This window comes from Globicephala melas, chromosome 5 (genome assembly GCF_963455315.2).
Source record: "Globicephala melas chromosome 5, mGloMel1.2, whole genome shotgun sequence".
Lineage (NCBI taxonomy): Eukaryota > Metazoa > Chordata > Mammalia > Artiodactyla > Delphinidae > Globicephala > Globicephala melas.
In genome coordinates this window covers 112,738,987-112,766,725 of record NC_083318.1, presented here as the reverse complement: position 1 = coordinate 112,766,725, position 27,739 = coordinate 112,738,987, and the positions used below count along the sequence as shown (strand labels likewise).

General features: G+C 42.1%; 1 protein-coding gene across 3 annotated transcripts in view; it reads left to right on the top strand.

Annotated features, from left to right (window-relative positions):
• Window positions 1-27,739, top strand: part of ARHGAP10 (Rho GTPase activating protein 10) — a 327,186-nt gene that overhangs the window by 283,191 nt on the left and 16,256 nt on the right. For all 3 annotated transcript variants that reach the window (XM_060298805.2, XM_070045536.1, XM_030878175.3), the window contains one exon: window positions 17,582-17,741. In XM_060298805.2, coding sequence (XP_060154788.1) covers window positions 17,582-17,741 — 160 coding nt within the window. The remainder of the gene's footprint in view (window positions 1-17,581; window positions 17,742-27,739) is intronic.

Here is a 27,739-nt window from a genome sequence, read left to right as displayed (position 1 = left end):
AGGCAGAAGAAACATTTTAAAAGAAGGTTTGGTGAGTGAGAAGAGGATTATCATCTGAATTTTGACTAAGCTCTCCCATTCTTCCTTTACGCTAGCTCTAATTTTAAACACAACTAGACATTCACAGGACTAGTTTTATTTGTATCTTCTTTGGTAATTAGGTATTCTTTGCCTGTCTTCTTTTGTACATGGTATAGCAGTTTGTTTATTTAGACAACAGAAAAGATATGACTTATAAAGAGTTGAAAACAAAATCATCTTGCGAGCCAATTGGCAGGATTTAATATTATTTTAGGGTAGTTCTTACTTTGGGTATCGTTAGGTTGGCACTTTCCCACTTGGATCCCAGATGTGCTAACTGGAGCCCATTTTGTTGAACACGTATTATTGTAGTCCTACAGTGTGGTAGAGAACATGACGAGGATGCAGAACTTTATAGGCAAAAAAGTGAAAATACAACTGTTGAAGGGGAGATGGGGTAACAATAAAGCAGGACCATTTTCCTCCTTTCTTAAAGGAAGAACGTATCCTGATATGCATCAGTCTGTAAAATCAGGGTGGGACAGATCTGTCTTGTAGGAGTCAAGAAGGCCATGGTAAAAGGCTGGTTAAGTAATTTAAGCTTAGGTTGATGTGGGCTTGAGTGAGCTCTAGGAATTGAAAATAAAATGGATATCTGGTAGAAATGTGAAAGCAAGTTGTTGGTACTTCTCCACTGACCAGGTGTGGAGAATGAAGGCAGCTAATCAACACAGATGTCATCAGCCACATTGTAGGCTCATAGGTAAATCTTTTCCTTGTGTTTATGTCTTAGTTTTGTCCTGAGGCTTTTTTTTAATATATATCTTTAGACCATCTTTCCATCAAAAGGAAGAAATCATCTCATCTTGTTAGTGTCTTCAATACATATTGTTATATGTAACTTGTTTAGAAAATAGGTTTGGTATAAATAGTGTATGTGGAAAGCCAGTGGACAGAGGAATGTTAAGTAATAACTGAAATGCTGTGTCTTCTTAGAGAAAGATTAGTCTCATAATTATGAACAATGTAGAGCTCAGTTTTCTCCTGCTTTACCTCGCAGACTTATATCCATTCAGTCACAGGCTTATGTAAAGGATGGGCGGCCCCCACCATACTCAAAGATGTTTATTTCTGTAGAAGTCAAGGATGGAGAGCTGACAGTCACGGCAACTATGCACTCTCCAATCTCAGCTCCCAAGGGAGTATCTTTAGAGGGGTAGATTGGGCATTTGGGATTGACATGTACACACTGCTATATTTAAAATAGATAACCAACAAGGACCTACTGTATATCACAGACAACTCTGCTCAATATTCTGTAATAACCTAAATGGGAAAAGAATTTGAAAAAGAATAGATACATGTATATGTATAACTGAATCACTTTGCTGTATACCTGAAACTAACACAACGTTGTTAATCAACTGTGCTCCAATTAAAAAAAAAGAAAAAAAAGAAATGACCTTCATGAAAGCATGCTTTCGTAAGTGAATTGTTACTACCCCCGTCCTCCCTCAGATTGTATCAGGACACTTATGTGAGAGAAGAATCACTGTAAAACCATTTTTGATGTGGATTTTCAGAGACCTTCTGCAGCTATTGACATTTCCTTATAGACATAGCTGATCAGCTTGCAGAGATTAATAATCAGCCCAAGTAACCGGCTGCAAGCAGATCTATGTCTTATGCTTGGTAATCTTCTCTCGATTCTTACCATTTTTTTGCATGATGCTTCACGGGTAGATTCTGGATAATAACTTTCCAAAGGCCGAGCCATCTTACCACCTCCTCTGAGCAAAGTCATGATTCCCTGGCATGGAATTACTGTGTTGTGAAGTTAAATCTAAGACCGGGCTTGAATCCAGTGACAGGCTCTGTCGACAGATTATTTCTCACTTTTACTGTGATGAGATCAATGGGTTGGAAGAGGCAGCCAGAAATGTCAGGGCTGTGATTGAGTTGTGACCTGCCCATAGATCATGCCCGCTGCTTCTCCTGCACCGGCGTCTCCCCAGACGCTTCCTCGAAGCTCAGCTCCCCTAATGTTAGTGACAAAGCATGAGGCACCTTCTTATATGACTTCCTCTATAATCTTAACTATGCTCCTGTGTGGGATGAACATTTCCCCCTCTCTCTGGAGGGGGAAGAAAAAAAGTCTTATTTAACGCCTTAAAAAAGTTCATGGCAGGTAACTAGAATAGAAGAGAGAAAAATTCTTTAAAGCTTGTCTCCCTGTGGTGTGGGTTTTTTCCTCACTTCTAATAGCTTTTATTTTAATTTCTAGTTCTGAATTCAAGCAGCTGTCACTCTCTTTATAGCCCTCTTTGAAACACTTACAACGTAGGAGGTAGCCGGGCTGTCTAAGAAACATCTTTTCAAACCAGCTGAAGTATTGTTTATCCTGAATGAAATAGAATTTTTAAGGCTGTCAGGAGTGACTGATTTGAAACGTTTCCTTTGTAGCTAGGAAGATGAGGAAAAATCTTGAAGGGGAAGGTATTATCTCAGTGTGGCCAATTCCAAGCAATTGTTATTACTCAGAAAACTCTTACGGACCGTGATAAAAATTACCAGGAGATAAGACTGCTGTCTACAATTAATAGAACCAAACAAACCTGTGGTCAGTTTATTTGTACTTACTGAATCCTTCCCAGCTGTTGAGGAAAAAGAAATGATGTGAGATCGAGTCAACTGTGGAGGCTACTCCTGTAACGAGTTGTGTCTCCTTGCCTTTTATGAACTCTGGGTCGCAACCTTGCAGCCTGGCTCCTTCCAAATGCTCATTCTGCTTGGCATGGCAGAAGACACACGTCTTCTAGGCAGTATTTAGAAGGAGTCCAGTGTCAACCTTGGGTGGAAAAAAAAATCTTCAAACCTATTACAGTGAATTAGACGGCTGACATTTTGCATGTACTAATATTTGTTCTCTGAACTCAGCAACAGGAGTCTTTGAGCTTGAATGGTGATGGTGGCTGTGGTTTTATTTTACTCTTTGGGTCAGAATAGAAATAGTGACTCTTTAAGTCTCTGGTTATTATCTTAGTTATTTTAAAGGTGGACTCTTTTTCTTAAAAATTTTAATAGTTAATGTGAGAACAGGATACAAAATTTGGAGGGTAATAGTACACAGTTACAGATACCATACTATATGCCGGCTACTGTTAGCAATATTCGTTAAACTTAGGTAACCCTCGTAACAATCCTATCGGTAGTATTATTATCCGTATTTTATAATAGGGGAAACTGAGGCTCAGAGAAGGTCAGGAGCTCACCTGAGTCTCCTGGCTAGTGAGTGACAAAGCCAGGATTAACCAGTCCCATTCCAGAGTCTGGGCTCCTTACCACTCTGCTCAAGTGCAAACCCAAGTGCCTCAGCAAATGGTCTTCTCTTCTCTGGAGTTTTCCTTGGCCAGTCTTTTCAGAGATGTCATGTGCCTTTCAAACAATACATTGATTTATTCTTTTTTAATTTTAAGAGTGATTGTTAGTTTTTCCATTAAAAACAGTGGCTAGTTTTGTTGTAAAGGAATCAGAGTGATGGTTTTGATGAAGGAGATGAAGGAGAAGAAAGGGCCAGAGATGAGGATGGATTTAAACCTAGCACACAATACACTGTAACAAAAATGGGTCCTCTAAGAGAAAGGAGTCGCTCATTTTTATGGGCAGGGAGAAGGAAAAGCAATCATTTTATTTCAGTATATTTATTTTATCGTGATGTAGATACCCATTTACCTAAATGAACAAATATCTGGCCTTACGTTAGTTGCAGTAAGGTGAAAAGTCTCCATTCAATCCCATCAACTCAGTCCCTGCAAACCAAATCTGTAACCACTACTATTAATAGATTGAGCCGTGTCAGAGGGCCAGCTCTCAGTTCCAAAGTTATCTAATATCAGCAATTTCAAATGTTTTTTCATTTACATGTCATTTCAACCTATAGTTTCTTAAATCCTTTCAAAGTTAAAATTCCAAATTGGATTGCTGGCCGCTGTTATTAGGAGGGTCGTATCACATGAAACTGCTCTGCTGTTTGTCTATGTCAAAACTGATTGAATAGCAGCAGTTTGACTTGGTTCAACCTATAGTTTCTTATTTTTCCTTCTAGAATCCTTCATGTACATATAAGCAGAGATGAATAGAGATTTTTATATATCCCCTGTGTGCTCAAAAGCTAGTTGTGCACCGTATTTTTAAAAACTTTATATCTGGTATTGTTTTCATATCAACACAAAAAGAGTGCCCTCTCCTTTTTCACTGCTGTATAGTATTCTGTATGTTCTGTTGTGTGGGTGTGCTCCTAAAGGCCTTGTTCTACAGCCAGACATAAGCAGGTGGTACAGGTCCTCAGTCATCACACACAGGCTTCTAGCCTTCCAAGGATCACAGAAATGTGTCCACAGAAATAATATACATGGTGTGATTTTGAATGACTAAAGTAAGTTATAAAACAGAATTTCAGAATAGCCTCACTTCTAAAGGGAAAACTGTGTGAATAAGTGTATAATCATAGAAATAAATCCGGAATAATATTAATCAGTTATGACAGTGGTTTTCCTTAGGAAGTGAGAGAATGATGATTTTCTTCTTTAAACGTATCTGTATTTCTTTTTCCTTGTTATATACATGTACGTATATACACATATATGTATATACACATATATACACATATATACGTGTACATATATACACATGCATCATGCATACGAGTATGTGTATTTAAGTTACAAAAGTTTCAGCCTAAAACGGATGCAAGTTGTGCTTGTTATTTGGCGTGTTGGGTGTAAGTTGAAGATTTTGAAGTGCAAAGAGTGAAGCAGAGCCCAAGAGAAAAGCCTATGGAGTCGCGCTAGCATGAGTTGACCTGGAGAAATTTCACTGGCAGTACATTGAGAATGGGGAGCTGTCACGCTTAGTGTTTTCCTGTTGGATTTAATGCATCTTTCACCTTCTACCTGGGCTGCTCTCAAAGTCACATTGTCCTAGCGTTTTGGGGATCACTATCACTGGAAATACTTAGGCCACAAAGAGTTTTATTGAGTGGTAGAATTATTTGTGGTTACATTTGGATTTAACCTAACCTGGATTTAAATCCCTGTTCTCTTCTTACTGTCTTATATGACCTAGGCAAATTCCCCTTTGAAGCCTCCTGAGTTTGGGTCAGTAAACTTACCCATGGCTTTTGCCACGAACAAATGAGTTCATGGCTGTAAACCACCCAATATTTAGTGAATACTCAATTTTAGCTTAGATTTTCCAGCGGGCCTGATGTGTAAAAGAGAGGGCTTCAAATATATTTTCCTGTGTGGTATACTTTCCAAGAAAATGTACTTAGTCTTTTGTGTTTGGTTATTTTTGTCCAGCTTAATAAGTTTATTGGTTGCTACCTTAAACTGACAATTGATAATAATGTACATTGTTCAGGTGAAAAGAATGATGTGATGGGGGAGGAGGATAGGTAAGTAGCTAGGAGTCCAACAACCCTCCTTTCTCAGCTGGACTGGAGTGTGTTCTGAACCCACTGCTCTAAATTTCCTGAGCTGTCAAAATGTCAGGCTTCCTCAGAAGTTTATGCAAGACAGCTTGATTCAGTATCTGATTACTTTTTGGTTCCTAAGGATAATCGTAGATGGTGGTTATATTTTTTGTTTATATAGGCAGAAATCTCAGTCTGTAAATAATGCCTCTGGACTGTGATTACGATATAAAAATGCTCTCTGCTTTACAGAGTAAAGCAATTTGCTTTGACTTCTATTGACATTGCAGCTGAACTGGTCTTATTCACTTTGTAATTGAATTGCTACAGCCTTTCATTGACCTTGTAAGTAGCAGAGGTGGTTCCTGGAGTTGTAACGTAAAGCCTGTTAGCCGCTGCTGTAACGTTATAATGGGGTCTGTGTTTTATGTCATGCGATTAGAACACAGCCGATTCCCTCATCAGCGTTTCCTAGCATACTCTTTTGCCATGTCTTAGCCATTCGGTAGCTTTTCAGGCAGGCGTTATGCTTAATTTTTAATATCTTCAGACAGTAGAAAATAAAATCTGCTTTATAATTGTATGGCAATTTCATTACATCTTTTCACACCTTACTGTGACAGTTTAACTTGTAGTTTAGGAGTTGACTTCTCTCTTATTCAGTTTTCTGGGGGGGATGCATATCTATGTGTACTTTTGTTTTTTGGACTTTTTGGACTGGGAGTGGGAGGTTATTTCATTGAGAGTCACATTTCCCTTTCCTAGACATGATTTCAGATAAAGAAATTATATTACCCAAGGGAATTATTCTTAGCTAGCCGCTGACTGTCATTAACCTGCATGTTAATTAGCTTTATCATGGTTCCCATTATGGTTTGTCTTGTTTGGTGAGGCCAAATGAAATGAGAGGAACTGGGACATCTTGCCCTACCGCCCCCAGCATGACATTGCTTTAACTTGCAGCAGAACTGAGAATTGGGGTCAGTGGGACTTTACGAACCTTTCCTTCCACTTGGCAATTATAACTGGTCTCTCAGTGCACCTTTCACTGCTGAGAAATACAATTAGCGTTCTTTCCTTAATGGGCAGTTGGCAGGGTTAATTTCTTATTACCCCCCTCCCGTTTGTTTCCCTAATGGAAGATTTTCTGATCAAAGAATCTAAACTGTTTTCTCTTAATAGTCATTTACTACCTACTGCTCTGTGGACAGCAAAGAAGAATTCCCTTTGAATGGGAGGGTTGGATTTGGTTTTTTTAAAGAAAGACACCCAATTACATTAGCAATTTTAAAAGTTCAATTTTAAAGTCAAACTTTGAGTCTCCTAACCTATCTTTATTATTCTAATTAAAGAAAGGAATTGTGTGTGTGTGTGTGTGTGTGTGTGTGTGTACGTACAAACTAATGTACAAGATAATATAACTCTTTTGGCTTACGTTTTTAGAAGGATAAGAATAAATATCTGGCCTGAAAAATATATCGGCTTTACTTTCTGTCTTGCATTGGATTCCTTTTTTGTGTGGGGGGGTGACTTCTTTTTCTCTCTATAGATCTTGTCTGTATAACGCCACTATTGCTAGTGCCTCATAATGCAAGGTCTCTCAATTCCGTGGCCATTTTAGTTGAAGTAGACTAAGCATATGGGAAGCTGTGAAGGCAGTGCTGGGTTTTCTTTGGCTGGTTAGGTGTTAGTGGGGTTTGGGATCTGATCCTGACTGTTCTCAGCCATGCTGCTCACAGACTGCTCTGTTGTGCACGAGTCATTCCGTGTGTATACTGCCGCTTCTAGTTCGAGAAGCTCACAGGACTCCGTGAGGTTCTGGGTGAGTATCTAAGTATGCTATGAAGAAACAGGCCTGTTCACTTTTTTTTTTTTTTTTTTTTTAACTAGCCAAAGAGTGGGCTACTTGGACGAAACTAGTCTTAGATAATCCAGCTAGGCAGGACAGGCTGTCTTTCTGTGTTGTTGGAATGTAGCCTTTTCCTGTTTTCCTCAGTCTCAATAAATTTGGGTATCTGGTCACACTGGTATCTGCACATCAGTAAATATGGGGATGCTAGCGCTAAGGACCAGATGCAAAACCAAAATACTGGGCAGAACTGTAATCCTCCCTTTGAAGCAGTAGTGAGTGTTAAGCTGTTGTGGAAGTCATGCTCCTTTACTTAGCCTTGGAACCCTTGAATGTTTCATTGACTACAACAGTCTCACCCAGTAATTTGAAAGCAAGAAGACATTATGATGTACTTCTAAGACTCAGGTAGGAAGAGTGAGGCTATGTATGACTCAAGTGTTCTTGAGTGTCCTTGTTAAAAGTAGAATGCTCTCCTAGATGGGTTAGTGTTCCAGTGCAGTATGACAGTTCTATGATGTCTCATTTCTCATGAGTTAAGTAGTATACTTTGACTTGTATTAACTACATTTCAGGGACCAGCACCGCTCAGTCCATGCTACTTTTCCTGTACACAGGGTCATTAAAGAATGGATGGTGGCTATGTCCTTTGATCTCTATCAACCTTAAAATGCCACTGTTGGCACCCATCCCATCTGTTATGCTGGCCTTATGAACATTGGTGGGGGAATGTTTTCCTTCTACTGTTTCATATGTTGAAGCATCTCACCAGCTCCTAGACAGATTTAGTTTTATTTATAGAGGTCACTTCCATATTTATTGTTCAGCATCAGGTTTTATATACAACGTCAAGTCCCATTGCATATTGAGCAGGGGGAGGGAAAACATAAATTTTGGTTTACTCTAATTTACACTAGTCAGTGCAGTATTAGAAACTAGCTTTTGACATGATGAAATATAGCAATTCAGACTTTCTTTTAGCAGAGTAGAAATTACATCAGAGTGTCTTTGAAATGAGTTTGGGAGTACTGTTCTTGATGGTAGGCACCCTTCTCCTTTTCAGTATGCTGTGTGTCCTGGGTGACCTTAGGAAGAAAGACCACTATGGCTCGAAGGAGATTTTATTGATGTCATAATATCTGCCACATGATGGAAACTAGGGCAGCCTGAATATTTTCTGCTTAGTTCAAAGGTTGTATTTTGAACAGGCTTATATAAGTTAGCAAAACAAACAAAACTCTCCTCTTCCTGTGGCATTTCATCATCCTCTTCCCATTTCAGCCTCTTCCCATCACTTCCATTCCCACAGCTATCAGTCTGTCTACTACTGTGACTTGTACCCAGACATGTTCTCCTTGAGGATAGCCTTTCTCAGTTCCCTACATGCTGTGCCCTCTTCAGCTTCAGACATTAAGCCTCAATTTTTGGTGCTTGAGTCTTCCTTGGGTGTAGCATCATGAGAACAGACACACCAAGTGGGCAAAGAAGAAATTGAAATACTCTAAGCAAGACATTATTTGGCAGCCCTGTTTAAAAGATAGAAAATTCAGAATGAAAGGAGGATAATTACAGTGCAGAATGACAGGAAAATGAATCCAGGCACAAGGGGAGGAGGAGGCTAGGGTAAATGTCACCACGTCAGCTTTTTTGCCCCCTGCTGGGGAAAGAATCTACCTAGTTTGGGCTGAAGCCCCCCTCAAAAGTCAACTAGGTCATGTTTAGCCTTGAGATTTATTTCTCTGTACTTAGGTAGTGAGTTTTTATATGTCTTGTCGCATTTTCTAGTCGATTTCCACTGTGATTTTGGAGACTTTTTCCCCCAGTAAGTGTTACATACCAATCGATAATAAAAATAATAGTTAAGAATATTAGCTTTTCACATTAGTGTACACTAATGATAGTATACAAGTAATCCCTGTTGAGTGAGCACACTAAAATATAAAAGAAATCAAATGTATTTTAGTAAATTCTAGTTTTGAGAGTTTTCCCTGATGAAATGTAATGTGAATATTTAAAGAGTCATGATGACCCTTTGACTGTCAGTATTTAGGGAAATTGTCTGTTTAAATATGGCATAGGAAATGTTCTGAATCTTGTTTCCTAATCAATATTTTAGAGCTATAAAGTTTTCTTTGGTATTATTGTGCCATGTTTCACAAATTTTGACATGAAATGTCTTTATCGTCGAGTTCTAAATCTTTCTTAATTTCCATTATGATTTTCTTTTAAACCATATTTAGTTTACCAGCATATTGAAATGGTAAAATCTATCCTTTTGTTTATTAAGTTCTAAATATTTTGTAACTTTGGTCTGAGAAGAGAGGATGTGTAATATCTATCCTTCAAAACATTTCCTTAAGAATTCTTCGGCGTTCCAGTGGTTAGGACTCTGCGCTTTCACTGCTGAGGGCCCAGGTTCGACCCCTGATCGGGGAACTAAGATCTCACAAGCCTCATGGTGTGGCCAAAAAAAAAAAAAATCCTTAAAAAAACATTTGTTTTAAAGAATATTTATCCTCTGTTATTTCAAGGTGTGTGTGTATCTAAACAATAGAGCAGCTTTGTATTGTTGATTACAGATATTTCTCTCTCTCCCTGCCTGATAGAACTTTCTGAGAGGAGTGTGTTAAAGTCTCCAATAATGACAGTTGATTTTTCTGTTTTCCCTTACGGTTCTATATATTGCTTGAGGCTGTATCATTAGGTGCTTATCTTCTTGCTCCATCATCTTGTCCTTTTATCAGTATGAAATGACCCTCTTTATCTCTCATGTAGTTTATTAAGATCATTGTGTACTTTGATTTATATTTGCCTAGTATAGCTTTATTTTCTTGAATTTCCAGCCTTGCTTTGTCTTTTTGTTGTAAGCATGTTTCTCGTAGTCAACATATTATTGGATTTGGAAAATATATTTGGAGAATCACTGTCTTTTAATTGATGAGTTTAATCCATTTATGTATATTATGATTACCATTATGTTAGGATTTCTGCCATTTTATAATTTTTATTTAATAATGAATTTTGATACCGTTTTGTTTTCCTTCCTCCTTTCTCTTTACAAAAGCAAATGTTATGCTGTTTCTAATAATGTGTATCCTGTTTTTGTTTCTAAGGTGGTTGCCTTATTTTGAGATTTGTAAGCTTATTTATCTGTTGGCTTCTTAAACTCAACTATGTTTCTGCCTCCATCTCTAATAAGATGAATATCCAATGGACTCTCATTTCCTTTTTGGGCTCCCCACCCCCACTATGTTGATATTTTCTAGATTCTAGGCTCTGGATCATTTTGGTTATTTTTTTTCCCCTTTTCTTTTGTCCTAGAGTTTTTAGAAGACAATGATAGACATTGAAAATCTCATATTGCTTCTTTTATTTAAATACTTGAAAACTGTGTTTTGGGAGTGTTATCATTATAGTTCTTTATGTGGCAGACCTTGGGTGTTTTTAAAGTCTAATAGGTTTATTACGCCCTCACATTTTTTTTTTTTTTTTTTTTTTTTGCGGTACACGGGCCTCTCACTGTTGTGGCCTCACCCGTTGCGGAGCACAGGCTCCGGACGTGCAGGCCCACTGGCCGTGGCTCACGGACCCAGCCGCTCCGCGGCACGTGGGATCTTCCCGGACCGGGGCACGAACCCGTGTCCCCTGCATCGGCAGGCAGACTCTCAACCACTGTTACGCTCTCACATTTGATTGGCAGTTTGAATATACAGTTCTGTGCTCAAAATTCTTATCCTTCAATACTTTAAGAATGTTACTTCAGTATTGTTCTGAATTCAGTTTTGCTGTTGAGAACTCTAATGTCACTCTGGGTCTTTTTAAAAAATATGGTCTGTTCTTTCTGTCAGGATGCTTTTTATTTTTTTCTTTGTATTTGATATTCTCAAGTTTTGCAATAAGGTATCTTATGTGCAGTATTTTCTTTATTTGTCTGTTTGGTACTCTGAGTCCTTTAGATTGAGGTCTTTGAAATTCTTTAATTTTGAGGAATTGGTCATTATTTCTTTAAATAGTTCTTCCTCTCAGTATACTTCTTTTTCTGGGATCTGAATGTTGGCAATTTCACTTCTCTTTTGTGTTACAGATCTCTAAATTGCTGAATTTCTGTTGTTGTTGAGTTTACTATCCTAGTTTGCTTTATGTTCTTAGAAACTGTAGGTATAAGTCCATCAGGAAGGAGGATTTTGTGTGTGTACCTGTCGTTGGGACGACTTAGAGCCTCCTTCTCTTCCTTCTTTCTTCTACTCCCTCTCCGGCTCTTGACCACTGTGTTCACCAGGTTGAACCAGGTGCTTTGGTTCAGAACCAGCTATTATTCCTGTACGTAACTCTCATCCCGGGGAGGGGAGTGGTTGGGCTTATCAAATCTACTTTCCAGGCAAGTGGGGAACTTGGTCACAGATTTTTGGCCTCCATTTAGTGTGGTGAGTGTCTCCCAACCCCTAGTTCCACACGGGGAGCCTGGTTCTACCCCTGAACCATGCCTGGTGTATTGTAGGTATATTGACCTAAGGATACCACAGGATTTAAATGTCTGTTGTTTCTGCTGGTTTGGATGAGTCCTGGAGCTGGTAGACTTTTGGCTTGTACTCCCGCTGACTTCTGAAACTATTTCCTTTCTGTTTCTGTTTCACAGAGATGGGAAACAAGTTTTCAAGTGCAAATTTATTTTAAAAGTCATTTCATTGCTGTTGTTGTTGGGCACATGTGAGAGGAGAGGTGGGTTTCCATTTAAAATTTCATTGCCGTCTTGACTGGAAATTTCCTGATTGGCCTTTACTGTAAAAGTGTTACTGTGTTGTTACAAGTGCAGTTACTTTGTTCTGCACTTATAACAATAAATCTTTCTTTGATCCTAGTGACTAGCTGTTTGATATTTAGAAGCATCTAAGATTATTCTGACGGGAAGCATATTTCTGTGCCAGCGGAACCACAGAGAGAGTCTGCTGTTGTCTTCCATTTAACCAAATACGTAACTGCGGAGTTTGTCAGAAGTTTAACTAATTCATTAGATCTTCTTCTCTTCTCTTCTCTTCTCTTCCCTTCCCTTCCCTTCTCTTCTCTTCTCTTCTCTTCTCTTCTCTTCTCTTCTCTTCTCTTCTCTTCTCTTCTCTTCTCTTCTCTTCTCTCTTTCTTTTCTTTTTTTCCATTTTTCTTTCTTCTCTTCTGTCCCCTTTCTTTTTCTTTCTTTCTTCTAATTCATAAGCCAGGATGTTTGAGAGAGGGGAGCATGGACCAGCCTTATGAGTGGAGACAACTCATCTCTGACAAATAACAGAAATCTCCTGTGGTTTCAGCTCATACTCAAACATTCTAGACTGAGTAGAAAACAGCAGGTAATGGATTCAAGGGGAACCATCTCTGACGTCTTAACAGTTAGGAAGTTTATTTGAGAGATGGACAAAGAAGAAATGAATGAAATGGGAGGGAAAACTCTAAGCCTTATTCCCTCCAACAGCAGTTCTGTTTAAGTGAAATGAGCAGAAGGTGAGTGGAGAGAAGCACTTATCATCAGAACAAGAAAGTTCAACTATCTAGAGTAAAAGTTGATCAGCATATTAAAATATAGGAGATAGGGCTCCCCTGGTGGTGCAGTGGTTAAGTCTCCCTGCCCATGCAGGAGACACGGGTTCAAGACCTCATCCGGGAAGATCCCACATGCCACAGAGCAACTAAGCCCGTGTGCCACAACTACCGAGCCCGTGTGTCATAACTACTGAAGCCTGCGCACCTAGAGCCCGTGCTCCACAACAAGAGAAGCCACCACAGTGAGAAGCCCGTGCACCACAATGAAGAATAGCCCCTGCTCGCCACAACTAGAGAGAAGCCTATGCACAGCAACAAAGACCCAGTGCAGCCATAAATAAATAAATAGATAGATAGATAGAAAGATAGATAAACATCCTGTGTATTGTTAACTGTGGTAGAATTATCAAGTTCTTTTTCCCTCTTCCTGCTCAGTTTTCTGCCAGTCATTGAAGATCGCTTTAGTCTTTTCCTGAAAACAAAACACATGTGCATGTACTCAGGGTCATAAAGAAATCAGACTAAATAGTGAAATCCAGTAGCTGGCATGAAAGGCATGTCCTCGTGAATACTTTTTTGGTCCGTTTTTTATGCGAATCTATGTCTGGGCTGGAAACCGAAATACTTGTAAGATAACACTTCTCTCTGTTTACCATAGTAACAACAATAACCACCACCACCACCACCATCAGTACGGAGAAGGCTGCTCCTTACTCTGAAGTTCCTCCAGGGTTCTCTTCCATTTCTATATCTTCTCCTTTGCCCTCTCCATCCAGTGCTATGACTTCAACTCAACCCACATGCCTCTCAATAAAATCATCCCAGATCTTTCTCCAGGGCTCTGGGGCTGTATAACCAGCTCTCCTTTGGACATCTTCCCCTCGATCTCTTACCCCCTCGAATCCAACATGTCTACAGCTGGTCTTATTATCTCCCACACACAACTTGCTCCTTGTTTTTCATGCCCTATTTCAATGGATAAGTCTACATTCACCCGGTTACCTAAAGCAAGAACTTGAGGGTCATGGTAGGTTCCTCTTTCAACCTTCACCTTCATTCACAGAGGTCCGATGACTGTAATACCTGAATATCTCTTGAATCTGTATCACTTCCTTGTTTAATCCCTGCAATAACTTCCTAATGCCTGTAGCACAAATACAGACGCCTTAGCGAGATATAAAACTCGACACCCTACCACCTTCTGCTGTGTTGGCTTTACCTGACTGTCTTCTGCACCTTTGGGTTAGAGGCTGATTCTTCACCTTTGTAACTTGGCATCTGCAGTGTGCCTTATTATATAAGTAGAACCTCAATAAATTGAAGAAAGAGGGTGAGAGATGTTTGTGGCTTGAAAGGGGAGAGGACGATTATCAGAAGCTGCGTGCAGATTTTCTAACAATACTTGGAGATTTTTTTCCTTCTTAATTCCTAGAGGCACTGGCTTTTCAATTTCATGATCTTTTCTGTGGCAGTGAGTCCACAGCCAGTATTTCCTGAAGCCTCCTGATTTGCCTGGCACTGCATTGTGTTCTCTACGGATTACCAAGATGAGACATGGTCTCCACCCTCAAAAGATGCATAACGGAGGTGGGGAGCTAAAATCAGGTCATGAAAGCATTGACAGTGCAACGTAAACTTCTGCTTGCCTGCCGTCGTGAGAAAGGAGAACAAGCAGAAAAGGTGGTTGGCAAGAGATTATGGAGGAGGTGGGAATTAAGCTGGGTGTTGTGAGGAAGTCATTGTCTCTTCTAGATGTGGTAGTTGTGTTCTATTTCTCATCTTGGAGTCTGTTCATAACAAAAGCCCTTCAGCACCATTTTTTGTTCACGTACTCGGATCAACACTGTTAGTCGCAGGTGATGAGTCTGGAGATGCCTGTTGAAGGGTAGCACCTAGGGAAAGAGTTTGTGTGACACTCTGGAGAAATAAAAGGTGAAAAATGACGAGGGTGTCGGACTGTAGTTCTCAAGTACAAATTAGTTTCATAGGATTTAAAATCTTTATTCCTGATATTGTCAAACAGAATTTTTTAAAGCTTTATTATTTTCCTACTAGTTAAAAAGAAGTCATTTAATTTTGGTGAACTAAAATTTTAGACTATTTAACCTTTACATGCCTGGTATTAGTGTTTCCTCAAATGCAGTGATTCTCAGGTAGATAAGCTCATTCTTGAACAGTGAGAGAGAGGAATTTTGTGCGCATGGAAAGCAGGCTGAGAGATCTCTTCGTTTGATCACTTTGTGTAAACCTATGCCGTTGTATCAATATTCTTTTCACTTGACGGTTCAGATTGCCACTGTTTGGCAGGAAGTAAGGGAGAAATTCTCTTACTAGCACGTGATTTAATATGTTGAGTGACAATTTGTGCTGTGTCAGTCTGCTTAGGGACAGGATTGGAGGGGGTGGTGATGAGCTAGTGTATATGGTTGTGAGAACCTTTCAGGTATCTTTTTGAAAGGAACCTTAGACCCTTGGGCTCCACTTCCCCAAAGCAGCTTCTCATTGACACGTTTCTCCTTGTAGGAGTGAGTCAGGGAATAGCTGGGCCCAGACTCTCACTTGCTGCTTTGCTGTGTCAGGTCCTGCCCCAGAGACAGGGCCTGCAGCCCAGAGAGCAGAGGGCCAACATCCAGTCTCCTGCAGCCAGGAAGCTGCTAGCGTGTGACCCACTCTGGAGGTTGTCTTGTCCTGCTGCAGAGCTGGTCCTATTTTGCAACTTCTGGCCAAGCCCTGAATTGGCAGCTCTCGTGCAGGTAAACGTTCAGGAGTTTACTTTAGACTCCGCGCTGGGGTTACATAGGAGACCTTCTTAGTTTTGAAGGGGGTTGTTGCCCAGGACGACTGAACGACGCACAGAAGGGTCCTGGAAAGCTGGAGCTCCAGGTCTCATTTGCAGGAAAGAACTGGATGGATTGAGCTATCCAGGCACAGGGGGAGAGGCAGCCTTTGTTTCAAAGTGGACTGTATCCCAGGACGAAAATAAATCCAAAGGAAATCATAGAGATAGATCAGTGGGTTTGGGTTCATTTGCCTGAAAATGAACCCTTCTTTTTGGGGCTGAATGATTCCAGTTAGCTAAATACGTTTGCGGTGAAGGGCAGTAGAAAAAGGAACTTCACTGAAAGAGGAAGCATATGGTCTTCTGGGCTGTGTGTTTGTGAATGGAGAGAGAGCAAGGCTTTGTAGAGCGACTTTGCCCAGGGAGAAGACCTGCTCACAGAGATCACATTCACCTCTCACCCCATTGTATCCCTCTCCCTGACCATGCACTTAGGAAAGAAAAAGTTCAGAAAACTCCCTCACCGCAGTCTTCTGCACAGGATCGTGCATCCCCCTAGCTGCTTCTATAAGGGGTCCCTTCCTCCAGCCATCACCACCCCCTCTAATTCCTCCTGGCCTGAATTCTGCTTCTCCAGATCTCCACTTCTAAGATTCTTTTAGCCTTAGTTGTAAGCTAGGTCAGAGTTAAGTAAGAATTATTTTATACAGTCAATTTTCAAGATTAGTATCTTGGGAGCGAGCTGCATCAGAGCCCGGGGTTGCTCTTGCGCTCCATTATTAGCAGAATTGAAATCCATCTAAGATGGTTTTCCGAGAGCACGTTCCTCGCTGTTCCTGGTGTTCATACACCCTCCATTTCTGGGACTTGGGACTGAGGAAATACGAAGGTTTAATCAGCTGGAAGCTGTTTGTGGCTGGGGTGTGACCCTCCACATTGTGTGTCATCTGCCACGGCAGTTTGTTGAGCCACTCTTGTGACCCGGCATTTATAAAATCAAGGCCAAGCCAGTGCTGTCTTAATAGAAAGTCGCTGCCCCGGAGCAGTTACAATGTAATGGGGACTGTGACTTTGACTGAAGGGTCCAAGCTTCAGTGCGGGCTGTTCAGATGTGTTGATGGCAGCTGGGAGTACCATGAAAGCGAGGAGACCAGTCGAGGGACACGGCTGCTCTTCTGAGCTTTTCTACCTTCTGCATTTCCCACCCACGCCCATAATGTGTACAGATGATACAAACGCATTTCACAAAATGGTCCTCCGTGAACGAATAAATCATGCAACCCATTTAAGAAATGCATTTTCGTTTGGGTTTAAAGTCATCCCCTGCAGTCACTGCAGGGGTCTGGTTCTTGTAGAACATCCTCCCTAATGTTCACCGGGAAATGGAAGTTTCTCTGTGTCCGGGATTTAATAAATTGGGCTATTAAATTGTAATCCAAGACACCAGCTCAGAAGATAAGGTCCCTTTCAAGTTGTTGAATTTGTTATGACTGGGTGGTGATTGGCAGTGGCTTAAAGGGCCATCTTGTGACTAGAAAGTGAGAGGCTGGACCCTGCAGGACTGGGGTACTGCTCTGGATTGTTTTCGAGGTTATCACTGATTTATGACTGTGCTCCTTAGAGACCAGGAGGTCACTGTGGCCGCCATTAAGGCTTTCATCTTCCGTTTGATCTGACTTTGATTATTGTTTTTTCTTGTGGGGAAAACACTCCTCACTTTGTATTCCCTATAATGTATTTTAAGCATCTTTGGTTAAAATAAAAACCACCAAAATCCCTAAAGACAGGGCACCAAAATCCTCTCAGGCTGCATTGTAAATGTAATTTTGGATATAATTTGATTGACTAATCAAGCGATACCATGTAGTTCTTAGTGGAGGTTTTTTTTTCTCCTCTGAGTATTTGAAAGTTGATGGCTTTTTCTCCTCCCCAGGTGACCGTCCCAATCTTCCTAAGGAGGACACTCCTCCCAGCAGCCTGGACTCATTTTCCTCCCCATCTCCCATGGCTGCCGCTGCCCATGGGCCCCCTGGACCAGACAGAAACCACCTTCTTGCAGATGGGGGTACCTTTGGGGACTGGGCATCCACTGCGTAAGTAGCTGTGCTTTTCTGTTTGGTGCCGAGGCAGGGAGGGCCCTGAAATGGAAGTGGCCCTTCATTTTGAAGTTTATGTGGCAGGTCGATACTGAAGCCGTTAGATCTCAGGACCTTTGTTCTCTAATTAGTGGGGCTGCCAAAAGGAGAGGGTCCATAAAACAAGGCCTTTCTTTAATAGGGTGTCTGTGTTCCCAGTATGGAAGGGGTGGGCAGGTGCTATTTCAAATCTGTTTTAAGTTCAATTCATGGCAGTTTGGGGTTGCGCGTAGGAAGTTTGCTCTTGTCCTGCTCGGGATGTTTTCTCGCTAGTTATTGCAAACTTTTAGAAAGATGCAAATGCGTGCGTTGTGATCAGTAGACTTTCCAGGCTTTCTATTGGATGATATCTTAGTTATATGAATTTTTGCAAGCTTTACGCTAGTGTCCTGCTCTGTTTACTCCGTAGCACCCTGCATAATTGACAACTGATGGATGAAATACCCGATCTTAGTTTCTCAGTTTGTGAGTGCCAGCCATGAGCAGATCAGCTCAGGTGTATTAAGACAAATAATACCAATACAAACAAAATACCATGGACCTGGTTTGACCACATGAGGGTTTGTCTTTCTCTGCTTCCCGAGGCTGTGGCGTAAGTGCAGGTTGGTGGTGGTGTGGAGCATCAGATTTCAAACAGATGCTCAGAGAAGGAAAAAAAAAAAAAGAACTCTGCTAATAATTACATGACATTACTTGATTAGTCAATCAAATGACATCCAAAAATACATCTATAATTCAGCCTGAGAGTATTTGGGTGTCCTGTCTTTAAAGTTAAAAAAAAAATGTTTTCAAAAACTCAAAGTTGCTTAAAATAAGTCATAGATAATGATGTCATTCTACCCTAGCTGGGCATTCTGGGGACTTTAAATGGAATTGGAGAGTGTTTCTCACATCACTTGGCTTTTTATAGTTACTGCTGGATTCACATGAACTCATTATGAACTTAGTAAGTATTACAAGAGGCTGGGAGAAGTTGGGTATGCTAAAATTTGGGGGTGACCTGAAGACTTTGAAAAACTAACCGAAAATCCAAGTGGAACTCAAAATATGGGTACGCATTCTCCAGATGAGATTTTTTTTCCCCTTCAAAATTGTCCTATATGTATATTTAAATGCTGAAGACTGTGTATTGTGGATTTAAACCGCAGAGTACTCAAACAGGCCTGTCATTTTTGCTATTCTTTTTTCAAAATAAAAATACTCTTTCACTTTTGTGCTACAAGCCACAGTGACAGTGGTAACATAGGAACCCAGCCTCTGCAATGCTGGGCACTCCAGCAGTGGAATTTGGGGTATGTGTGTGTGCGCGCGTGTGTGTTTTAGAGCACAAGCCAGGTATCTAATTATTCCTGTCAGTAAGTGTCTGTCACAGTCAGTGGAGAGCATTTTAGTCAGTGCTTCTTACTCCACAGTGGTTCTGTGGAGAAGTGACATTCCAAGCCACGACGCAGGCAGTGCTCAGTTCACAGCACATCCATGGCTGAAACATGAAGAGCTTGATATTTTTGGTCATCAATCAGATGAGGAGTGAATCCCCCCAGCTTCCTATTCATGCAAATTTTAAAATGTCATGGAAAGCACTCCAACCTTGGAGAGGCCCGAAAGGGAGGGGCCAAAATAAGTAGCTGAAACAAGTCTGGAAAGGAGATTTTTGTTATAGTGGAGACTTCCTGCTACTTGAAGAGCTTGACTTTTTGTTTTCTGGGCACTGGATAAAACGCATCTCTCTCTTTCATATATATATAATAGAATTCCTGTGTATCTTTTAAAGGACTTACTGGTAAGCATATCTCAGTGCAGATTTCTCATGAAGTCGGGGGGCGCCTCTCATACTTGAGGACCGTGAGGACCCCCTGCAGGGCTTGTGCAGCCCACGGCACTGGGCCCACACCATAGTGAGGCTTAGGATTGGGGAGAGCCTGCAAATGCGGATTTCTAACGTTTTCCCCGATGATGTTTGGCAAACCCTGACATAGACTCCTGTCCGCCCCTCCCCGCATGGTTCTAGGCATATGCTGATGTAAACAGCTTCTCTGAGGAGTGTAGTTAGGAGAAGTGACAGTGCTTCCTTCTTTTTTCTTTTCTTTTTTCTCCTCTCCCCTCTCCCCTCCTCTCCCCCCTTTCCCCCCTCCCCTCCCCCCCCTTCATCTCCCCTCCCCTCCCCTCCTCTCTCTTCCTAGGATTGTGTTTGCTGTCTTCAAGCAGCCCTTGGGTGCCCCTGCAAACTTTGATTCCCTCTGCCTGACATGTCTCCCTTTCTTTCTGCTCAAGACAATCTTGACCTGTCTTGAGGATCTAATTTAGTTTTCACTTTCAGGTAGCCTTCTCTAGGGCTCTAGTCTACTGGAGGGTTCGGAATAATCCCTTCCTCTGTCTATACCCAATACGTGATGTTAGAAAACGATCCCCTTCTAGTACTAGTTGGTACTTACCTTTTATTGTTATTTGATAGTAGTATATGTGTAGTATATGTGTGTGTCTATCTATGTATCTATATCAGTGTCTCCATCTGCCTGCCTGCTTATCTATCAGTCTTGTTCAGTTTGGGCTGCTACAACCAAAATACTTTGATTGAGTGGCTTATGAAGAGCAGGAATTTATTTCCCACAGTTTTGGAGGCTGGACGTCCAAGGTCAGGGTGTCAGCCTGGCTGGGTTGAAGTGGGAGGCTGCTTCCAGTGTACAGACGACTCACTTCTCACGTATCCTCACATGATGGAGAGCAGAGAGCGGAAGCAGGCTCTCTCGTGGATCTTAGGAGGACGCTAATCCCATTCATGAGGATTCCACTCTCATTGCATCCTAATTTTCTCCCAAAGGCCCCACCTCCTAACACCATCCCATGGGAGGGGGTAGGGTTTCAACATGCAAATTTGGGGGGGGGTCACAAACATTAGATGCATAACACTATCCAATCTTTCCCTCACTCCAAGATCGATCATAAAATTATTTTTTAATAGATTTAATTAATTAATTAATTTATGGCTGCATTGGGTCTTTGTTGCTGCACACGGGCTTTCTCTAGTTGCAGCGAGCGGGGGCTACTCTTTGTTGTGGTGTGTGGGCTTCTCATTGCGGTGGCTTCTCTTATTGCGGAGCGTGGGCTCTAGGCGCATGGGCTTCAGTAGTTCTGGCCTGCGGGCTCAGTAGTTGTGGCTCGTGGGCTTCAGTAGTTGTGGTTCACGGGCTCTAGAGCGCAGGCTCAGTGGTTGTGGCGCATGGGCTTAGTTGCTCCATGGCACGTGAGATCTTCCTGGACCAGGGCTTGAACCTGTGTCCCCTGCATTGGCAGGTGGATTCTTAACCACTGTAGCACCAGGGAAGCCCTCGATCATAAAATTCTTGACAATAAAATTGGGTCTCATACTCTTTGAACTTTTTAGTGATATTGACATAGTTATTAATAAATATTTTATTTCCAATTTAAATTATTATGCATTTATAAAAATACTTTTCTTTTGGAAGTCTCATTTCTTTCTGTGTGTCATTGAATGTCTCTTAGGCAATTTAAAACTCTTTGGGAATTTCACAGAATTAATCTCACCATTTTCTCTTTATAACGTTTTTCTTTATTTCCTTAGCACTTATAAATTTAGTTTTCATTGTATGTGCTTTTCTTTTTGTTTCTTTTTTTTTTAAATCCATCATCTCTGCATACCAGCTGTACAGTATTGATTATAGTAGGATCTGAGTAAATCTGATTAAGAACCCTTTTAATAAAACCGAAGTTGCTGTGTAGTCATTAAAACTCTTCTCAGAGCCTTAAAAAGGAGGCACTGCCTGGACTGCTTGGTTTTAATCCAGCCTGGTGACTCTCTGTTCCAAAACTTACACCTGCCTTATCTTAGGTCCTGAAAAATGAAGCCCAAATGTATGTAGATCACATAGGACCCCAGTAGCTCTATTGTACAGAAATGCCATGACCCCAGCTACCAGAAAGCAAACTTATGCAGGAAAACCTACAGCAGCTGATATTCTGATATAGGCAGTGTGTAAATACAGCTGTAGTCTCTGACGGGTAGAAAACAATCCAGCAGAATTGGATTTCTTGGGTTTCTGCTGATGTTTATGACTTGTGGGTATTATTCATTGCAGTCAATCAATCTCTAGCTATTCCTTACCTGTACACTCAAGGTGATGGGTGACTTCATTGCCAGTAAAGAATTGCTAGCTCAGTCTCCTTGGAGGACATTACATCATAGGTCAAGGTATTTCAAATATTCCAAAGTCATTTTTTCCCCAGTAAAGTAGTTTTCTCTTCATTTTTAAATGATGGAGCAGGTCCTTGATAAGTAATTCTTTTAGGTTTTCTGCCACAAAAGAAAATCTCTTGTAAGTAGATACCAGGAGTTGTTATCTGCTTCCTGTACAGATTTCAAATGAAAAGGAGTACCTCCTGCTAGCACGTGTCCGTAGTCAAGATGGCAGCAGCATCTTAGAATCGTTCTTCGTAGCTGGGAACGTTGGTACCCCGAGATGTAACTCAGTGTGTGCTCTGGCAGGCTGGGAGGGCAATAGATCCTTCTCTCCCACCCAGTGAGAGGCTTGGCTTAGTTTGGTTTATCCTGAATGTGAAGGTGTTCCTAACAACGTCTATCCCCGATGCTGCCCTGAGCCGCTGTTGTGCCTCAGAGGTACATATGCCTCCCCAGGCTTGGTGCTAGTCGGTTAAAGTCATTAGACGGTAAGCTCCCATGCCCATTTACAGCCTCGTGCATGTCACCTGTAGACTTTGTGTGTGCTCACTGGTGACCATTTTTATTCTTGTCTATGAAATAATAACTTGCCTCCTTTAAACTGGGCAAACACATAGAGGTTTCCCGTAGACAGCTACTTGGCATTTGAGATTACTTGACTTGGTTCCATGATTGCTTTTCAAGGAGTTGATGAATTTTGCGGGGAGATAGCAAAGTACCCCTTAAACTGGCTTTGTGTCTGTGACAACAAACCATGAGTGATTTGTCTGAAGTTCAGAAAAATAATCACCTTAAACAATTTTTAGCAGGTTTTGGTGAAATTGGGTGCACACTTAGAAATTATAAGGTAGCAGTCATGGGCAAACTTTGTCTTTGCCTCTTCCCTTCGTCTCTCTTTCTTTCTGTTCTCTCTCTCCTCCACCCCTTCAGGGAGGGCTTCCTCAACCCCACTGCTCCTTGACTTTACTGCTCCCAACCCTGCCAGGGCAGTCAGTTCACCCTAGAAGTTGATGTCTTAAATTTTGATTGTTTCAAAAGAAAATAGGGCATTTAACTTTTAAAAGTTTTCTCTCTCTTGGGGGGGTGCATATCTGCTTTTTTGCTAACTTGACTAAGATGAGCACATATGGCTTTTGTAAAAAGGGGAGAAAAGTTATGTATATTTAAAAAGAGATCAGGAGACGGTGGTATTTAACCCCCAAAAGTGAATTGCCCATCACAGGCATTTCCAGCATCTTTATTGGCTAGTTAGGACATCATATCCTAATAAGGGGAGCACCTTTTCTTCTCTGCTTACCTGTACGTGGACCCTGGTTACAGAAAGTGGTGGGTTCCATTGACCGGCGTCTCTAGTAGAGCTGGTGCCTTCATGTGGCGCTGGGTGCTGTGAGGAGTGGATTGGAAGCCAGTCTCCCATACCTAAGTGAGCGGCAAAGTCCCTGGTGGGTTCAGAAAGATGGAGGTGTAAGATAGCTCGTAGGGAAGCACATGAATGAGCAGGAGTAGACCGCCTTGCTGTGAGCCCCGGCAGCCTTGTGACTTCTGCCCAGAGCTTAGCCCATCTGGACCTGTTGGGGGCTGGGGACTTAGAGGGGGCAGAATCGTCTGCGTCAGCAGTGGCTGGTGGTGAGAGGCTGCAGAGAAGGCTCGATGCGGTAGATCCTCTCTTGCATTTCTCAGAATCAAAGACTGTGGAGCATCAACTCTCGGGGGCCACAGACTTTGTTGTAGCTGCTTTATAACTATGTCATGTTGATCCTCACATCAGACCCAGTGAGGTAGAACTATGTTCTTTTTTTTTTTTTTTTTTGCTGTACACGGGCCTCTCACTGTTGTGGCCTCTCCCGTTGCGGAGCACAGGCTCCGGACGCGCAGGCTCAGCGGCCATGGCTCACGGGCCCAGCCGCTCCGCGGCATGTGGGATCTTCCCGGACCGGGGCATGAACCCGTGTCCCCCGCAGCGGCAGGCGGACTCTCAACCACTGCGCCACCAGGGAAGCCCTATGTTCATTTTTAAAGATAGAGAAATGGAGGCACAAAGAAGGTCAGAAATTTGCCCCAAGCCACATGACTAGTAAGGGGCAGAGAAGGGTTATGACCCTGATCTGTCTGACCTTGTGATCTGTGGTTCCCTTGGACTTGTTTTACTGTTGGTATGGAAAGTCTGGTGGCGTATGGGAACGTTGTTCAATTGTAGTTTTCCCCCGATTCTGAGACCCACAGTGAGCTAACAGTGGCTGCCAGCTGGCCGCTGCCCTTGTTCTGAAGAGGGAGCGCTGACCCTGTGTTAAGACACGTTGCTGTGGTTTATAGTTACCTGTGGAGAATAAACCCTTGAATCTGAATTGCGGCACGTTCACCATCCAACACCTTTGGCTGAGATTTGTGGAGGAGGGCATCCTCCCCTGCCGCAGAGCTGGGAGACTTGGAAATTTGATATTTACAACAGAGAAGCATCCGCAATCTTTTCATGAGTAGCATGATATCCGGTACAGCTCTTGAAGCTAATCTCGGGGCCCACGTGCTTGGCCGTCGACCCTCAGTCTCTTCACACTCATTGGGGTGGTGGTGGTGGATAACTTTAGTCCCGTATATCTTCTTCAATCTTCTCTCCAACTCAGTATAGAAATTACGCCATCCCGACTGACCGCCTAGCATCCTCACAGCCTTCCATACATGTCCCTTGGGTCCTGCTGGGGTATTTTTGGTATTTGTATTGTGTACTTGGCACTTGCGTGTGGCCTGAGTCACCTCTTCCTTTGCTGTGCTCTAAAGACAGGTTCTGAAATTCAGAGATTTTATTTTCAAGCCAAATGGTTGGTCATTCATCTAACTTTAAAGCCCCGTAATGAAAGTTGACTTTCCAAATTAAAGACGCCGGTCTGAATTTTTGTAGTAGCTGCTCTACTGCTTAAGATTCAAACAAACAAACAAACAAAAATTAAGTCTTCTCCTTAGTCTTGTTTTGGTTTTGCTTTTCTTTTTTGTTTCACTGGTTTTTGCTATTGTAATGTATCATTTGCTCTGCGTGGACTGGTTGGCTGGGTCTCAATATTGAAATGCAGGCAGGGGCCTCGTGAGCTTTCTGTGAGTTGGAAGACCGTGGTGTAGACTGGTAAAGCACTGATTTTAGAGTCAGACAAGCCTGGCTTTGCATTCTTCTCCTGCCACTTCAAACCTTGGAGGTCTTATGTAAATTACGTCAGCAAACCAAGGCTTAGCAAGATTATCTGCAAAGGGGGAGTAACAGCACCCAGCCCTCCTGATTGTTGTGAGGTTTCAAGGTACCACATGTCATAAAACCCAGTCACGGCTCCCCTGGGAGCCCTAGGCTTGCATTTTCCTTTCCTCCGAGAACTTAATTTAATATTCTTAGTTGAACTTGACCCAACTTCCTGGTTCATCAGTTATGTAATCTCCCCACTAAATGGCTTAGGGAAAATAGGCTCTTTAGTCCTGGAGAAGCCTTTAGTGTTGACCTGAAGTTGCATTGTTTCCAGCATTTACAGCAGTTATACCAGGAGAACCCGCAGCTCCTGTCCTTGCCTCGCTGTGTAGAAAGCTCCTCTGTAGAAGCTTCGGAGAATAGGGCCCTTGGGTAGCTCATGACCAAGGCGTAGTGTTCCCAGTGGGACGCAGCCAGCTCTCTAAACTGTTCTGAGCAGTATGGGAAGCTCACCTATCACCACAGGTAACCCGTAAAACAGCTTAGTAAGTAACCAGAGGATTTTCTTAGCAGAGTAGTGCTGTACCCCTTTTGAGCTGTGCTTGGGAGCCCCTGTTTTATATGTTCCACCCTCACGTTGGCTGGTGGCTGTCTTCCACATACGAATTGAGCTTGTGGAAATATTCCCGTCGGTTGCCCTGCGGGACCATAATGCTGAGACCTCTCTACAGCCCCATAATTCTCTGAAATGCAGCTGCAGCTCCTTTTCTGTTTGGCTAGCAAGCTAAAGTTCAGGCCTGGTCCCTGATTCCACAGTGATGATCTGGAAGGAAGAGAAATGCAATTCAAGGAGCACTTTGAGTGAAAGATCAGTCAGAGGTGTAACTCTCAGTTCTCTCATAGCAAACCCCGAGAAAATGATCAGCCTGGGGGTGAACTTCATAAGATATGGGCTGACTAGGTCTAGTGGTGTCCTTTCTTGTCGAGGGAAACCCCCCAGCAGACCCAGCATCCTGGGGGGTGGGGACTGAGTGTTCAGTGTGGTTGTATGCAACCTCAAAAGGTTCTGTCTTATCTGTGTTCGAGAGATTTCCTTCCGTGCCTTTCCTCCTCTCCCTGCCCACCTGCCTCCTTTTCCTCAAGGGGGACCAAGTTCTTGCTTTTACGTGCTGGCTCGATCTATTGGCTGTCTGCCTCCTGCATGGGAGGTGATCCTGAGCAATTAGTCAGGAGAGCTCCTGCTGCAGGAAAGCCCTGGGTGCTTGCAGATCGGCTTTTGGTACACACAGGAGTCCCGACGCCTCAAAGCCAGTGAAGACGGAGGAAGGCGAGTGGGTTTTCTGAGCCCAGGGGAGTTTACCATCATTATCTTCACCTCTTCCAACTCTCCACTACGAAATGGATTCACATCTGATCCATCTCATCCAGGGGTGAGCAAACTGTGGCCCACCACTGCCTGTTTTTTTTTTTTAATAAATAAAGTTTTATTGGAACACAGCCACCCAGTCATTTACAGTTGTGTCTGTGACTGCTTTCGTGCTGCTATGATGGCAGGGTTAAGTAGTTGCAAGACCTACAGCCTGCAGACCCTGAAGTATTTATCATCTGGCCTTTTGCAGAAAAAGTTTGCTGACCTCGATCTAATCTATAAACAAAACTGATCTTTTTGGGAAAGCCCACGCTCCTTAAAAACCAGTTTCAACAGTTGTGGTAATTGCCATGTTTTAGATGGGTGGTCCAAGTGATTTTTAAATGTAACTCTTAGGAATCTTTTCATGTCATTGAACTAACCAAAAGTTTTCCTTATGGCTTTTGGATGCCTTCAAGTGTGTGATCATAATTTCAAAAGGCTTTTTAGTGCTTCAGTGATTGAAAAATTTATTTGGGGTTATTCTTTTTACAACCTGTTGTTAAAAAAAATTATTTTGAAATAGTTTTAGATTTACAGAAAATTTACAAAGATAGTATAGAGAGTTCCCATAGACCCTTCACCCGGCTCTACTACTAACATCTTACACCAAACCATGGTACTTTGGTTAAAACCAGGAAATTCACATTGGTGCGACACTGTTACAAACAGACTTTATTTCTGTTTCACTAATTGTTTCACTCATGTCCTTTTGTTCCAGGATTCAGTCTTGGATCATATGCAATCATACTGCACTTAGCAACTTTTTTCTCCCAATGGTGACATTTACTTAATATTTATAGTTTTTCCCCTTTGACAGAGTTTGTTGTCTTTTGGTAAAGAAAATGATTCATTGGTGAAGATGTAAGCTTGGAAAGCAGAGGCAATATACCTAATGCTCATAAGAAGGGCTTCACCTGTTGAGTACTCACTGTTCTCCAGTCACTGCTGGGTGCTTTATACCTGTCATCTTATTTACATCTTACTGCCACCCAGCCTGTTAACACTTACTTTCATTTTAGCTAAGGAAACTGAGACCAGGGAGATGGTTACTCTCCCAAGTTTCAGTTGTGGCTGACTCTCAGCCCAGGCTGATAATGCCAGCTCTGCCCCAGCCTCTGAGAGTGAGAAGTGTCCTCCCCTCTCTCCCCATTCCCCTCCTGCCTTCTTTTTTTTTTTTTTTGCGG